The following is a 16,189-nucleotide window of genomic DNA, read 5'->3' as shown; positions in this document are numbered from 1 at the left end:
ATGTAGACAAGACAGGATTTTTTTTTTTGCCTAGCAAATTAAAGTGCCAGAAGGTATATATAGGGAGAAAAGGTAATGCAGTTAAAACATTGATTTTCTGACAGAACTGCCAGCATCCACAGGAAGGGATTCGCTCCCCTATCCCATAAAAAATTGCGACAGAATTTCAGCCACAAAGGTCGCCTTGCTGATGAGGGTTCAAAGATAGTATGCAAACAAGTGCAGGTTGTGGGCACGCAACTTAGAGGGGAGGGGAAGGGGAGGCAGGCCCAGAGAGAGGGAAGCTGGAAAGAAAACGGGGAGCAAAAGAGCCAGGGTCTCAAGATTGCTGGAACAAGTCATGTTTAGAAAAGGGGGCCTGCTGGAACAGCCGGCAGCCCTGTGTACCTTGGCACGAATGTGGAAATTACTCAGATGTCTTTGCTGGTTTTCCTTCTGCAGCTTCCTGACTCGGGACTTGTGGCAATGTAAAAGCCACTTGATAGCAATCACGCCCGATGCCCACTTCTGCTGGCGGTACAGGATGTAGAATTTCCTGGCCTTGTAGCATTTCCACGTGGCTTGGATCTTGATCGCCGCCTCTCTCTCCCCATCTTGGCCTTTGAACCGCTGCCCTGGACAGTCGACTATACTTTGGATATTCTCTGGATTTTCCAACACCGATAAGATGTCGGCTTTGCTAAGTTTATCTTTCAGTTCAAACTCTGGAAGGAGGTCGACCAGATTGTTCCCCTTCACCCTGACTTCTGGGATGGCATAGTCCCTGAGAAACTTCTCGATGTGCTCCAAGAAAGAAACAACACTTCCCCAAATCAAACTAACGTGTTCCTTGAACGCGAGGAAATCCGAGGCAGTCTTGTCTATGGTGCCATTGTAAATGATAAAGTCATATTCCCACGGTGTCTTGGACATTTTATATACCGTGGATTTCAAGAACTGTGGAAGAGCAGGGGTGTCAGAGATGAAAGGGAATTGTGCTTTGGTTCTGTTTGGGGGTTACACCCACTGTTGCTTAGGGATTACCCCTGGCTCTATACTTAGGAATCACTCCTGGTGGTGTGCAGGGGACCGACCATATGGGATGCCTTGGACTGAATCTGGGTCATTCGCAAGGCAAGCGCCTTCTGTGCTGTACTATCTCTCCAGCCCCTGTGGTCTGTTTCTAATGCATGGTCCATACACTTTGCCATTTTTTTCCTTGAGGGTGGGATGATAATACTAATTTTGATTCAGTTGGGGACATGGCAGAATAGAAAAGTCTGACCAGCATAATTTATAAATCTCACTAAAGGGACTAGCTTATCAGTCACTTAAAGTTGCTTTCACTTTCATAAACATGTCATAAAATTTCTCAAGATTAAAGCAAGCCCCTGCCCCCCCAACACACAAACTACTACAGAAACATGGGACATAACCCCTTAACAGTAATCTCCTTCAATGTCAATGGGCTAACACACCAATTAAAAGACATAGAGTCACAGGATGGATCAGAAAATTAAAGCCAACATTTTACTGCCTGCCAGAAATACTACTGAACAGTCAGAGCAAAGAAAGATTCAAAGTAAAAGGATGGAAAACAATTCTACAAGCAAACAACTCTCTCAGAAAAGCTGGGGTGGCCATAATAGTATCAGACCATAAAGACTTCAGACTGAAGAAGGTTACACGAGACAGTGAAGATCATTTCTTAGTCATTTCAAAGGATCTAGACATCAGGAAGAACTCACATTCTTAAATGTATGTGCACCTAAATAAGGACCAGAAAAATATTGAAAACAGACGTCAAGAAATACATTGATAGCAACACAATAATGGTTGGAGATTTCAACACTGCTTTATCACCTCTCGAAAGATCAACCAGATTCAAGCTCAGCAAAGACATACTTCATCTGAGGAAAGAAATGGAAGACGGGGGTTAAAAAAAAAATATATATATATATATACACACACATATATATATATGACATTTCATCCCCCAAAGCCGAATAGACATTCTTCTCAAGTGCACATAGGTTATTCTCCAAGATAGACCACATGTTGGGCCACAAAATATACCTCCATAAAATTAAGAGGATAGAAATTGTATTAACTATCTTTAAGACCATGATGCACTGAAAATAGAAGTGAATCAAACACAGAAACAGAAATTTAAATCAAACCAGGAAATTAAACAGCTCATTATTGAACAACCAGTAGCTTAGAGAGGAGGTCAAAGAGGAAATCAAAAGAATCATGGAAACAAATGAGAATGAAGACACGAGTTACCAAAACTTATGGGACAAGGAAAAAGCAGTGTTAAGAGAAAAGTTTATAGTTTTACAAGCATTACTCAGGAAGGAAGAGTGAGCCCCACATAAGTAACTTAACCTCACAACTTAAGATCTTGGAAAATGACCAACTAAAGGAGCCCAAACCAGGCACGGGGAAGAAATAACAAAACTTAGAGCAGAAATTAACAACATGGAAATCCAAAAAACAATATGAAAGATCAGTGAAACCAAGAGCTGGTTCTTTGAGAAAATAGCATCAATAAACCACTAGCAGGACTCACAAAGAGAGAGAGAGAGAGAGACTCCTAATAAACAGAATCAGAAACAAAAAGGGGGATATCACAACAGAAATCACAGAAATTCAAAGGATAATTAGAGATTACTTTGAGAATCTTTATGTCATGAAGCAAGAGAACCTCAAAGAAATGGATAAATTCCTGGACTCCTATATATCCCTAAGCTGACCCAAGAAGACTTGGAATACCTAAACAGACCTATCACTATCAAGGAAATCTAAATAATAATCAAAATCTCCCGGAAAAAAAAAAACCCTGGCTCAGATGGATTCACTAGTGAATTCTTCCAAACATTTAAAAAGGAACTACTCCCAATACTTTTCAAACCTTTCCAGGAAATTGAAGAAAGAAAAATAGTTCCAGACAATTTATATGTGGCAAATGTCACCCTCGTACCAAAAGCAGGCAGAAACACCACACAAAAAAGAGAATTACAGGCCAATATCTCTGATGAATACAGAGGCAAAGCTCTCCAACAAAACACTAGCAAATAGAATCCAGTGACTCATCAAAACGATCATACATCACGACCAAGTAGAATTCATCCTGGGGATGCAAGGATGGTTCAACACTCACAAGTCAATCAACATAATACACCTTATCAATTAAAGGAAAGATAAAAACCATATAATTATATCAATAGATACAGAGAAGGCATTTGACAATATGCATCACCCATTTATGATAAAAATTCTCAATAAAACGGTAGTCAAAGAAACTTTCTTCAATATAGTCAAAAGCCATCTACCACAAGCCCACCGCAACCCTTATTCTCAATGGGAAAAAACTAAGAGCCTTCTCTCAAAGATCAGGAACAAGACAAGGTTGCTCATTCTCACCACTTCTATTCAGTAGGGTACTGGAAATGCTTGCCATAGCAGTTAGGCAAGAAAAAGATATCAAGGGCATCCTGATACTATACTTAGAAAATCCTAAAGACTGCAGAAAAGCTCCTAGAACAATAGGTTTGTATAGTAAAGTGGTAGTTTACAAAATCAATACCCAGAAGTCCATGGCTTTCCTACATTCAAATAATTAAAGAGAAGAAGGAGGTATTTTAAAAAAACATTTCCGTTCACAATTGTTCTTCAGAAAATCAAGTACCTTGGAATTATCTTAACTAATGAGTGAAGGGACCTATATAAAGAAAACCACAAAATGCTACTGCAAGAAATAAAGGCAGACACAAGGAAATGGAGACACATCCCCTGTGCATGATTGGGAGGATTAACATCATCAAAATGGAAATACTCCCGAAGTGTTATACAGATTCAATATTGAATATTGTCTTTTGTAAGGATACCCATGACATTTTTCAAAGAAATAGACAAAACATTCCTGAAATTCATATAGAACAAGAACCCCCATGAATATCTAAAGCAATCTTTGGGAAAAAGAAGATGGGTGGCATCACCTTCCCCAACTTCAAATTGTACTACAAAGCAGGAGTAATTAAAACAGCATGGTATTGGAATAGAAACAGACCCACAGACCAATGGAGCAGGGTTGAATATTCAGAAACAAGACTCTCAAGTATATGATCACTTAATTTTTGATAAAGGAGGATGAAGTGTTGAAGTGGAGCAAGGAAAGCCTCTTCAACAAGTGGTGCTGGGAAAACTGGACAGCTACATGCAAAAAAAATGAACTCAGACCTCTGTTATAATGACAAGCACAAAAGTCAGATCAAAATGGATGAAAGACCTCAATATGAAACCTGAATCCATAAGGTACATGGAGGAAAATGTAGGCAGAACCTCCATGATATTGAAGTTAAAGGTATCTTCAAGGGGCTGGAACAATAGCACAGCAGGTAGGGTGTTTGCCTTGTACCCGGGCGACCCGGGTTTGATTCCCAGCATCCCATATGGTCCCTGAGCACCTCCAGGGGTAATTCCTGAGTGCAGAGCCAGGAGTAACCCCTGAGCATCACCGGGTGTGACCCAAAAGGCAAAAAAATAAATGTATCTTCAAGGATGAAATACTACCACTGACCAAGAAGTGGAAATAAATAGCTACATTAAACCAAGAAGCTTCTGCACCTCAAAATAAACAGCAAAATACACAGAAACCCAACGCGATGGGAAAAATTATTTACCCAATTTTAATCAGCTAAGGGCTTGATATCCAGGATATACAAGACACTGGTAGAACTTTACAAGAAAAAATAAACCCTCCAACCCCATCAAAAAATGGGGAGAAGGAATAAACAGAAACTTCCTCAAAAAATAAATACAAATGGCCAAAAGGCACATGAAAAATGCTCTACATCCTAATAATCAGGGAGATGCAAATCAAAACAATAATGAGATATCACCTTACATCACAGAATCTGGCACACAGCAAAAAGAACAAGAAAAAACAGTACTGGCATGGATACAGGGAGAAAAGGACTCTCATTTGCTGGTGATGGGAATGCCAACTGGTTCAGCCTTTTTGGAAAACAACATGGACAATCCTCCAAAAACTAGAAACTGAGCTTCCATATGACCTAGCAATACCACTTCTGGGAATATATTCTGAGGATGCAAAAAAAAGCGCAGTAGAAATGACATCTGCACCTGTATGTTCATTGCAGCACTATTCACAATACAATGCAATCTGGAATCTGGAAATAACCCAAGTGCCCAAGAAAAAAAATTTTGGTACATCTACACAATGGAATACTATGCAGCTGTTAGAAAAGATGAAGTCATGAAATTTGCTTATAAGTGGATGAATATAGAGGGTATCATGTTAAGTGAAATGAATCAGAAAGAGAGAGACATACACATAATGATTGCACTCTTTTGTGAAATATAAAATAACATAATATGAGACTAACTCCTACGGACAGTAGAGACAGGGCCACGAGAATTGCACCAGGGTTTGGAAGCCTGCTTCATGTGCCAGGGGAGAGGGCAGTTGGGATGGAGAAGGGATCACACTAAGTCAGTGATGGTGGGAAGGATGGCTCGGGTTTGGAGATGTGTGCTAAGAGTCGACTAAGAATCAAGGGATGGAGTGATAGCACAGAGGGTAGGGCATTTGCCTTGCACATGGCCGACCCAGGTTCGAATCCCAGCATCCCATATGGTCCCCTGAGCACAGCCAGGAGTAATTCCTTAGTGCAGAGCCAGGAGTAACCCCTGTGCATTGCCGGGTGTGACCCGAAAAACAAACAAACAAAAGAATCAAACATGATGGCCTCTCAGTATCTGTATTGCAAACCATAATGCCCCAAAGTAGAGAGAGCATAAGAAGGAAGGTTCCTGTCACAGAGGCAGGGGGTGGGATGGGGTGTGGAGTGGCAGGAGGGATACTGGGAACATTGGTGGTGAAAAATACGCACTGGTGGAGGGATGGTGTTCGATCATTATATGACTGAAAATCAATCATGAAAGTTTTCTGTGGCTAACGGTGATTCGGTAAAAAAAAATTTTTTTTTTAAGTCTACTTAGCACAGTAAAAAAAAGGACAAGATCATATGAAAATCCCTTATTTAGTTCTTTTTGTTTGTTTGGGAGCCACACTCTGTGATGCTCAGGCTTTCTCCTGGCTCTGCACTCAGGAACCAGTCTTGGCAGTGCTCAGGGAATGCCGGGATGGGTCCCGGGTGGGCCAGACGCAGGGCAAGACCCTCCCCACTGTACTATTGCTCTGGCGCCCTGTTAACCTTGACATGGTCAGCTGACCCCAGAGTCTCAGAGTTTTAATTTCCCACCCACATGGGTGGAGCCATACAGCTGCCTGTGTCTTAGTTTTCCCGGGCCCCCAGACACAGGAGGAAGCCCTGTTCTTCTGTCTTTATGGTAACTTCAAAGCCACTCCTCAAAGCTGTCCTCTATACTCTGAATTTCTGACAACTCCTCACTTTCAAGTTCTTCTGACCCTTCTCTTACTCTCCAGGAAATCTTTGCAAGGGGGCACAATGTTTATGTCAAGCTTGCATCTTTCCTTGGGACTTACATTCTTAGGGGCACATCTGGAGCTGTAGAGAATAGAATCTGCAATCTCATACATAAAAAAAAAAATAAATCAAGGAAGTGTCTGCTTCCATTTCATTTCTCTTTGTCCAGACTGAACTTTTTAAGTCCTTATTTTTTTCCTTTGTTTTTTCTTTTTGGGTCACACCTGGCGACGCTCAGGGGTTACTCCTGGTGTTGCTCAGGGAACCATATAGGATGCTGGGAATTGAACCCAGGTCTACTGAGTGCAAGGCAAATGCCCTACCTGCTGTGCTATGGCTCCAGCCCCTGAACTTTTTAAGTCTTACAGGAAACACTTTTGGTTTTAGATGTTAAGAGACTTGAGATATATGTATGTATGTATGTATATATATATATATATGTACATATATATTTTTCAAAGACAGAATAAAATCTATATTTTTTAAATCTTGGACTCAAGAGATAGTACAGCATGTAGGGTGCTTGCCTTGCACATGGCAGACCCAGCTTGGATCCCCACACCTCACATGGTCTTTCAAGTCTGCCAGAAGTGATTCCTGAATGCAGAGCCAGGACCAAGCCCTGAGCAAAGCCAGATATGGCCCCCAAACTAATAATAATAAGGTAAATTGTCTAGATGAAAATAAACTATGTCATACACACTCACACTCGTACAAATACCCGTGTAAGCCAAGAAAAAAAGGGAAATTTTTATTTTGCTTATGTTCAGTGTAAAACTCCTACATTTTATTGTTGAAATCTGCAGGAGAAATTTACTCCCATTGTCTATATGTCATTTTCCATCCTTTCTCCTCCCTCCCTCCCTCCCTCCCTCCCTCCCTCCCTCCCTCCCTCCCTCCCTCCCTCCCTCCCTCCCTCCCTTCCTTCCTTCCTTCCTTCCTTCCTTCCTTCCTTCCTTCCTTCCTTCCTTCCTTCCTTCCTTCCTTCCTTCCTTCTCCACCCAACCCATTCCTTTCTTCCTTGGGCCAGCAGGGCTAAAGCTGCTTCAGGCCCAATTTTGCCTCAGCAAGCCTAGCTTATCAGTTACTGTGCTGATTGCTTTTTGCTTGTGGATTTAAGGAACAGATTGTCTTCAATATGTCAATGTTTTCAGATGTATAAGCCAATTTTTATCAGATTGTAGGCTACTCTGCTCTCTGCATTTTGAAGAGTTTTTAGAAAGCTCAAAGAAAAAAATACAAAACTCCAATTAATTATTTTAACTGTTGTACCACAGCATTATGGTGAATGTTACTAGGTTAGATTGTCAGTGCTTTGATTCCATTAAATAAATGTTAGCTGATATTATGAACAATTTTTGTTTTGTTTTGGAGTCACAGCCTGCAATGCTGAGGGGTTACTCCTGGCTCTGCACTCAGGAATTTCTCCTGTCAGGAACCATATGGGATGTAGGGGAATTGAACCCAGGTCTTTAACATTCGAGGCAAGCACTCTACCCGATCTACTCTCTCTCTGGACACAGATAATAATAATCAGATTTAAGCAGAAAGCTATCTAAGACGTAAACCAAGAGGTTGATTTACAATAAAAGCACCATAAGCCAATGTAAAAAGCGTAAAAAAAAAAAAGGCTTATTTTAGATCTGGGCTGGAGTGATAACACAGCGGGTAGGGCATTCGCCTTGCACGCGGCCTACCTGAGTTCGATTCCTCCGTCCGTCTCGGAGAGCCTGGCAAGCTACTGAGAGTATCTCACCCCCACCCCACCCCGGGGCAGAGCCTGGCAAGCTCCCCGTGGCATATTTGATATGCCCAAAACAGTAACAACAAGTCTCACAGTGGAGACATTACTGGTGCCCGCTCCAGCAAATCGATGAGAAACGGGATGACAGCGATACAGTGATGCAGTGATTTTAGATCTGGGCAGTGGTGAGATAATTCCTTAGACTGTCATGTAACAATGTGGAGCACCACGTGTGAAATCGTAATGCAGGGAGTTTACTGGAACTTTTGCAGCTGACCTTAAACCTTAGTGAGCTTCCCTGTACTGTTAACGTCAGAGTCATTATGGTCCTAAGCATCTGCGTAAGATAGCAGCCTCTTCTGCGCTACTCAGAGAGTGACTGCGAGTTGTTTGGGGCTTGGACGTGAGTTCCTCCTTCTTGGACACGCCTCCGTCAGGGCAGGCCCGCCTCCCTCAGCAGGCGTTGGAGCGGGAGGGAGAAACTGCAGCTTCTGCTAGAAGACAAGTGGCACATGCTCTCCCAGGGATGGCCCGTGGCTACATTTCTTTCTTCTTCTTCTTCTTTTTTTTTTTTTTTTGCTTTTTGGGTCACACCTGGCGATGCACAGGGGTTACTCCTGGCTTATGCATTCAGAAATCACTCCTGGCGGTGCTCAGGGAACCATATGGGATGCTGGGAATTGAACCGGGGTTGGCCACGTGCAAGGCAAACACCCTACCCGCTGTGTATCACTCCAGCCCCCCGTGGCTACATTTCTGCTTGCCTTCGAGAGCGGGCCCTGATGGTGGTGGCAAGGGGAGGATTCCGGTAAGAATGGCAGGGCTTTGTCCGAGAAACACAGTCACGCACGGACAGGCACGGAGCTGGCTGGTCCTACCCATCATGTGTCCAGTCCTGGCCACTGGGCGCTGAGGCTCCTCTAAGCGTCCCCGCGCTGGCAGAGCAAGCCTCTGCTTCTTGGGAATGTTAAGATTATGTTTGTGATTCAGGAGCCATGGGGAATGGGGCCGTCTTTGAAAATGGAACCCCCCCGGGAGGGGTTTAGAAGGAAGGGGGTCCCCGAGTCTCTCGGACAGAGCCTTTCGTGGGTGGCCCACGAGAACCCGTGTGCAGAGCAAGTGCGTTTCCAGACGTGTGGAAACCCAGCCCCTGGGCAGGGCCGGGGTGACAGGAGGACAGGGGCCATTTCCAAATGAAGGGATCGAACCTCTGTCCCCTCCTGGAGGTTGTTCTCGTAAAGACCCGCTCTCCAAGGAGACACTCTTGGACATCAAAAAGGCGACTCAGGCACGGGGACGCTGTGGGCCCGGAGTCAGCTAAAGCAGAACTGTGGTACATCTGTCACGGAAAATGCCACACTGGGGAGCACTTGAGGCTCAGAGCAAGAAAAGACATGTTCCTCAGGAGAAAGGCTTCCAGATTAAAGCCGTGCATCAGCGTTGTGAGACCCATTGAACAGGTGAAGACAAAGCGGCTTCACAGCTCGCTAGGAAGGAGATCTCTGACCACAGGTCAGGCCAGGCCGGACTCAGCTCCCTCCCTGTCCCGCCCATACCAGCCATCTCAACTTTGTCCACAGCCCCTTCCCGCCCCCCTCCCAGTCCCCCTCCCCTTCCCCTCCCTCCCCTTCCCTGGCCCTGTCCCTCCCCTCCTCTTCCCTTCCCCCTCCCCTTCCCTTCTCCTTCCCCTCCCTTTCCCTATCTACTCCCCACCCCTCACCTGCCCTCTCCCCTCTCCTCCCCTCCCCTCCCCCCTCTCTTCTCCTGTCCCCTTCCTCCTTCCCCCTTCCCTTTCTGTTCTGCTCTGTTGTGTCCAATACCTTCTCCTTCCCCTCCCTCCCCTTCCCTGGCCCTGTCCCTCCCCTCCTCTTCCCCTCCCCTCCCCTTCTCCTTCCCCTCCCTTTCCCTATCTACTCCCCAACCCTCACCTGTCCTCTCCCCTCTCCTCCCCTCCCCTCCCCCCTCTCTTCTCCTGTCCCCTTCCTCCTTCCCCCTTCCCTTTCTGTTCTGCTCTGTTGTGTCCAATCCCTTCTCCTTCCCCTCCCTTCCCTTTCTCCCTCCCTCTCTCCATCCCTCCCTCTCTCCTTCCTTCCTTCCTTCCTTCCTTCCTTCCTTCCTTCCTTCCTTCCTTCCTTCCTTCCTTCCTCCCTTCCTTCCTTCCTTCTTCCCCCTCCCTCCCTCCCTCCCTCCCTCCGTCCCTCCTTCCTTCCTTCCTTCCTTCCTTCCTTCCTTCCTTCCTTCCTTCCTTCCTTCCTTCCTTCCTTCCTTCCTTCCTTCCTTCCTCCCTTCCTCTTCCCTCCCTCCCTCCCTCCCTCCCTCCCTCCCTCCCTCCCTCCCTCCCTTCCTTCCTTCCTTCCTTCCTTCCTTCCTTCCTTCCTTCCTTCCTCCCTCCCTCCCTCCCTCCCTCCCTTCCTTCCTTCCTTCCTTCCTTCCTTCCTTCCTTCCTTCCTTCCTTCCTTCCTTCCTTCCTCCCTCCCTCCTTCCCTCTTCCCCCCTCCCTTCCTCCTTTCTTTCTCCCTCCCTTCCTCCTTTCTTTCTCCCTCCCTTCCTCCTTTCTTCCTCCCTCCCCTCCTTCCTCCCTCCCTTCCTTCCTTCCTTCCTTCCTCCCTCCCTTCCTTCCTTCCTTCCTCCCTCCCTTCCTCCTTTCTTTCTCCCTCCCTTCCTCCTTTCTTCCTCCCTCCCTCCCTCCCTCCCTCCCTCCCTTCCTTCCTTCCTTCCTTCCTTCCTTCCTTCCTTCCTTCCTTCCTTCCTTCCTTCCTCCCTCCCTTCCTTCTTTCTTTCTCCCTCCCTTCTCCTTTCTTCCTCCCTCCCTCCCTTTCTCCCTCCCTTCCTCCCTCCTTCCCTCCCACCCTCCCTTCCTTCCTTCCTTCCTTCCTTCCTTCCTTCCTTCCTTCCTTCCCTCCTTCCCTCCTTCCTTCCCTCCTTCCTTCCTTCTTCCCTCCATCCTTCCTTCCTCCCTCCCTTCCTCTTTCCCTTCCTCCCTCTCTCCCCTCCCTTCCTCCCTCCCTCTCTCTCCCCCTCCCTCCCTCCCTCCCTTCCTCCCTCCCTCCCTCCTTCCCTCCCTCCATCCTTTCCTCCTCTGTCTCTTCCATCTTTTCCCTCTCCTTGTTTGCCACAAGCTGTACTTTCAGTGTGACTGTTCCCTGCTTGTTTCCTCCTAGTCTGAGCGGGCCTCCTCGTGCAGGGACCAGACACACCCACACGAGATGCTGACAGCCCCTAATTGGCTCACTCGGAGCCCAAACCTATGGCCATGGCTTAATTGTCAGCATCCTTGTCTAACTAACTGGATCAACTCACTGGGAAAAGCTCTTCCTCATTTGCAAAGTGGAATCACTAATTAGGAGAGATTCTCGAGAAGTTATTTAAGGAAAAGTCTAAATTGACACCCCAAAACCAAGAAGGCAAGATGGAGATTTTGTATGTCAGTAAACCCCAGACAGGAAGCAGAAAAGACTCCCAAGATTCAGAAATTATCATGACAAAGAAAAATATATTCCATCGAAAAGACACCTATTTCTAAGCTGAAGATCCTTATTTAAAATGTCCTTTTCATATATTCTGATATTGGGAAATAGGCTTCTATCAAGATCTCTTGGTTTTCTAACATGGAGATAATCTTTTGCTTTTTAAAAAAATTGGTTTTGTTTTGGGGCTTTAACTAGCGGAGCTCAGGGCTCTGTACTCAGGGATCACTCCTGGCGCTGTTCCAGGAACCATAGGGGATGCCAGGGATCAAATCAGGGTGGGCTCTGTGCAAAGCAAGACCCCTGCCCACTGTACTGTCGCTCTGGCCCCAGAGCTGTTCTTTGGAGAATGATTTGCCTGGAAGGATCAATTAAAGAACTTCAGATTCTGTAAACATATTCTAGGAGGTTTCGCAAACACTCAAATGCATCCACTAGGAATAAACTGAGGTAATGGCCTCCATTTGTATGAAAAGGAGTAAGTTCTTCCTGATGTGATGGCTCCAAGTAAGAGCCTTGACTCGAGGTACTGATGGATCAGCTCTCAGAGATGGAGCCTTCATTATTCCCCGAAGTGCAGTCACAGTTGGTCTAACTCGTGCTTCAGTACTTACTGAGCACCCAGCGTGTGTTAAGCTTCTTACAAAATAGGTACCAGGACCTCAGCTTGTGAGAATTGTTGGAAAACGAGATTCAGTATTCGAAGTGAGCTGCCGACATGATCAGGGCTCATGAATTTTAGGGTATGACTTTCACGAAGGCCACTGGCCTTGTCTTTCATCCTAGGAGCTATCGGGGGTCCAAAGAAATGAGCCCTGAAATTCAGCCCTGGGCGCTGAAGTCTAAAGTGAGTGGGTGGAAGTTTAAGTTCTGCCACTGTGGGCTCTTGGAAAAATTACTAGTAACTGTGGACTGAATGCATCCCTGTAGAATTTCATCTATTGAAGCTCCCTGTAATCCCGAGGGTGGCAACATTTGGGGTTGGGGTCTTTGAAAAGTAATTTGCGCATGAGGGTTGAACGTTTGTGATTAAATGATTCCTCTTTTTTTAAGAGGAGACACAAGAAACGTGTTTTCTGTCTCTCTTTATCTCTTTCTCCCTCCTTCCTTCCCACTTTGTCTCCTCTTTTCCCTCCCCCACCCGGTGAAGATACAGCAAGAAGGCTTGTCTTTGTAAACCCAAGAAGGTTCTTATCAGAACCAACCATACTGGCATCTTCCTCTTGGATTTGGCCCCAGAGCCCTGAGAAATAAATGTTGGTTGGGTACACCACCCCAAAATATGGTATTTTGTTATGGGAGCCTGAGCTAAGATACTATGTTCTCTTAGCCATGTGTAGGACTGGCAGGAGTGGTTGTGAAGATTTTATGTATAAAAAGAACCTTTCATGGTGCCTCGCCACTGGTCCAGACCACTGTTCCCACAGCTGAGGGAGCAGAGAGAGACTTATCCACAATCACACACCTAAATGCTGTTCCCTGGCCCTAGATTGCCCATACTTACAACTCAACAGCCCAGAACTTGACATATGATTCCTTACCAAGATTCTCATTTGTCTGACACCACTCCCTCCACCCCCTCCCCGTTTTTTTGTTATGAGCTACGAGGGCCAAACTGGCCTTGAACGGCTTCCTTCATAAGTTGGAAAACAAGTCACTAAACTCATTCCCATGAGAGGCTGAGGGAACATAGCACTGTGGGGAAAGGGTGGATTTGAAGTGAGAAGAACTGAGATCAACACCTGAGATCAAATGTGTCACCACCTTCTCGTGTGGCCTTGAAAAGTGACTGGTATGGGCTGCCTTCAATTTCCATTTGGGGCCACGAGGGTGTTTCTGGTTTCGATACTCTCTGCCTCCAGCCTGAAAGTATGATCCCGCTAGGAGAATCTGCTCTCTAAGTGACCCCTGAACACTGCCACATGTGGTCCCAAAACAAACAAACAAAATAATCAATAAATAATAAACACACCAGGAATCAGAAGCCAAATCTCCAATGGTATCACCTTATTGTACCACAGGGTTAAAAAAAAAAGAAAATTTCTTTTCCTTTTAAGAAAAGTATTTATTATTTATTGGAAGCTCAAACTAACAAATCACAACAGAACAATAACTGCTTCTACCAAGATGTTGAAAGATAGTTATGAGGCAAGAACCCCAAAGAATGATATGCCAGTGTTTTAGGGACCTGTAAATCAACAAAACAATTCTCTGTTTATAGGCATAAGGAATGGCATGCACCTTAAGTGTCAGCTGTAAGAGTGAGACTCAGAGCCCTTAACCTTAATAAAAAGGATGAAAGGCAGAATGAGAACTCACTGATTGGGGACATTTACAGGACAAAAATTGAGTGTAAAGGCCACTCATAGCAGCAGCAATTTCCTCGTGATAATTTCTGCAATTGCTTTGAAAGGTATCTTTTATTCAAATGAATCTTCTTGAACTCCGAAATACTTCCTGAGGAGAAAAAAAAAATCTCTGCCCTGATATGCATTCTCACAGAACAGAGACACTCAATGGTTCAGTGCTTGCTGAAGATCAAACAGAGTAAGTCAGAAATGTTCTTTTTTTTCCAAAAGAGGGAGTACATTTTCAGTCAAATGTGAAATTTCCATTCTGAGAGCCCTGTTTTATTGGCCTGCTGCACTGAGTGAATCTTTTCTACCTCCCTTCTAGTATGTTCTGAGAGAATGTGACACAGCTAAGGACCATTTGGGGCGATTGTGATTGATGAAGAGAGCCTCCAGGGGGTAGAGCAGGGAGGGAAATGTGAGCAATGGGAGTCGGGATTCCTGAGCCTCCCTGTCACCGAGTCCCGAAGGTCTGGGCTGTTCTGAGTATTCAGTGGCGTGGACCTGCTCTCTGAGGAATGTCCACCAACAACTGCTGGAAACGTCCCAGATAAATAACCAAATAACCGTAGTATCCTTAAAGCATTCCCTTTGTTCTGAAAAGTGCAGAAACAAACTCACAATTTCCTCACCACCAGTGAAGTTGCTGGGGGAGGGCGGGGCGAGGGTGATGGTTGTCAGAGGGGTGTCACTGCACTGATTCATTTATCTGAGAGTACTTAGGTACAGGAGGGTAAGGGCATCCCTGGGGGTGAATGCAGTGCTGTCCAGTCACTGTTCCACAGGATACGATGACCCAACACAAGGTCTGGTTCCTTAAAAGGGAAGACTGAGCTCCCTCTAAAATTATAGTGGGTTTTCTGTCGAAAATTGAATGTAATCAAAGTAAAGAGAGAGTAAAGTGAAAATCATCTGCCACACAGGCAGGGGAGGAGTGGGAGGAGTGTATGCTGGGGTTCTTGGTGGTGGAACATGTGCACTGGTGAAGGGATGTGTGTTTGATTATTGTATGACTGAGACTTGATCCTGAAAGCCCTGTAACTGTTCTCATAGTGATTCAATAAAAAAATAATAAACACATAAAATAAAATTGTATGTATATGTGTGTGTGCACGCACGCGTGAGCACAGGGTGTGCGTGCACACACGTATTGGGACCACACCTGGCAGTGCTCAGGGCTTTCTCCTGGCTCTGTGCTCAGCAATCATCCTGGTGGTGTTGGGGGACTGTGTGCTGTATTGGAGAGCAAACCCTGGGTCAGCCACGGGCTTAGAAGCGCCAGAACTTTTGTGCTATCTCTCGGGCTGCTCCCTCTGAAATCCTTCCTGAGAAGAACACCTCGAAGGGGCAGACTAAAGATGCTCTTCAAAATGAGACTGATGGGGCCGAGGAGATGGTTCAAAGGGCTGCATCCCTGCTAGGCATCATGGAGAAGCCCTGGACTTGATGTCTGTCACCCCAGGGTCCTCAGATGCTGTCTGGTGGGGCTGCCAAAGAAACTGCACTGCACTGCACTGTTGCCCCATTGTTCATTGATTTGCTCGAGCAGGCACCAGTAACGTCTCCATTGTGAGACTTGTTACTGTTTTTGGCACATCGAATATGACATGGTGAGCTTGACCAGGCTCTGCCATGCGGGTGGGATACTCTCAGTAGCTTGCTGGGCTCTACGAGAGGGACAGAGGAATCAAACCGGGGTCAGCTGCGTGCAAGGCAAATGCGAGTCCGCCAAACAAACAAACAAACAAACAAACAAACAAAAAGATGTATTATGACAGCAAATGCTGTAGAGCTCCAAGGCATCTTCACACTCATGTCTAGGCCCCAACACAATTGTAGGCAAAGGGAGATTTATCTGGATTGGTCAGAAGGAGGGAGGCACAGAGAATTGAAATGATTTCCTCCAAATTGCTCTGCTAGTAAGAGCTCTGACTTGCCTCAGAATTGCAGGGTCTGAATTACTCCTTTACAGTGTCCCTGAGCCATTTCTCCTTCCCTGACCATTTCATTATTTTTTCTTTTGGGGTCAAACTCGGTGATGCCCAGGGGTTTCTCCTGGCTCTGCACTCAGGAATCAATCCTGGCAGTGCTCAGGGGACTATATGGGATGCTGGGAATCGAACCCGGGTCGACCGCGTGCAAGGGAGATGCCCTACCCACTGTGCTATTGCT

General features: G+C 45.6%; 1 protein-coding gene across 1 annotated transcript in view; it reads right to left on the bottom strand.

Moving 5' to 3' along the window:
* The window catches only part of IQCH (IQ motif containing H), a 135,964-nt gene that overhangs the window by 102,516 nt on the left and 17,259 nt on the right, over positions 1-16,189 (bottom strand). Inside the window, exon 3 of the mRNA XM_055124396.1 lies at positions 388-936. Coding sequence (XP_054980371.1) covers positions 388-936 — 549 coding nt within the window. The remainder of the gene's footprint in view (positions 1-387; positions 937-16,189) is intronic.

The sequence above is a fragment of the Sorex araneus genome, chromosome 2 (genome assembly GCF_027595985.1).
Source record: "Sorex araneus isolate mSorAra2 chromosome 2, mSorAra2.pri, whole genome shotgun sequence".
In the NCBI taxonomy this organism is placed as follows: Eukaryota; Metazoa; Chordata; class Mammalia; order Eulipotyphla; family Soricidae; genus Sorex; species Sorex araneus.
The sequence above is the reverse complement of the archived record's forward strand: the minus strand, read 5'-3'. Positions and strand labels throughout refer to the sequence as shown.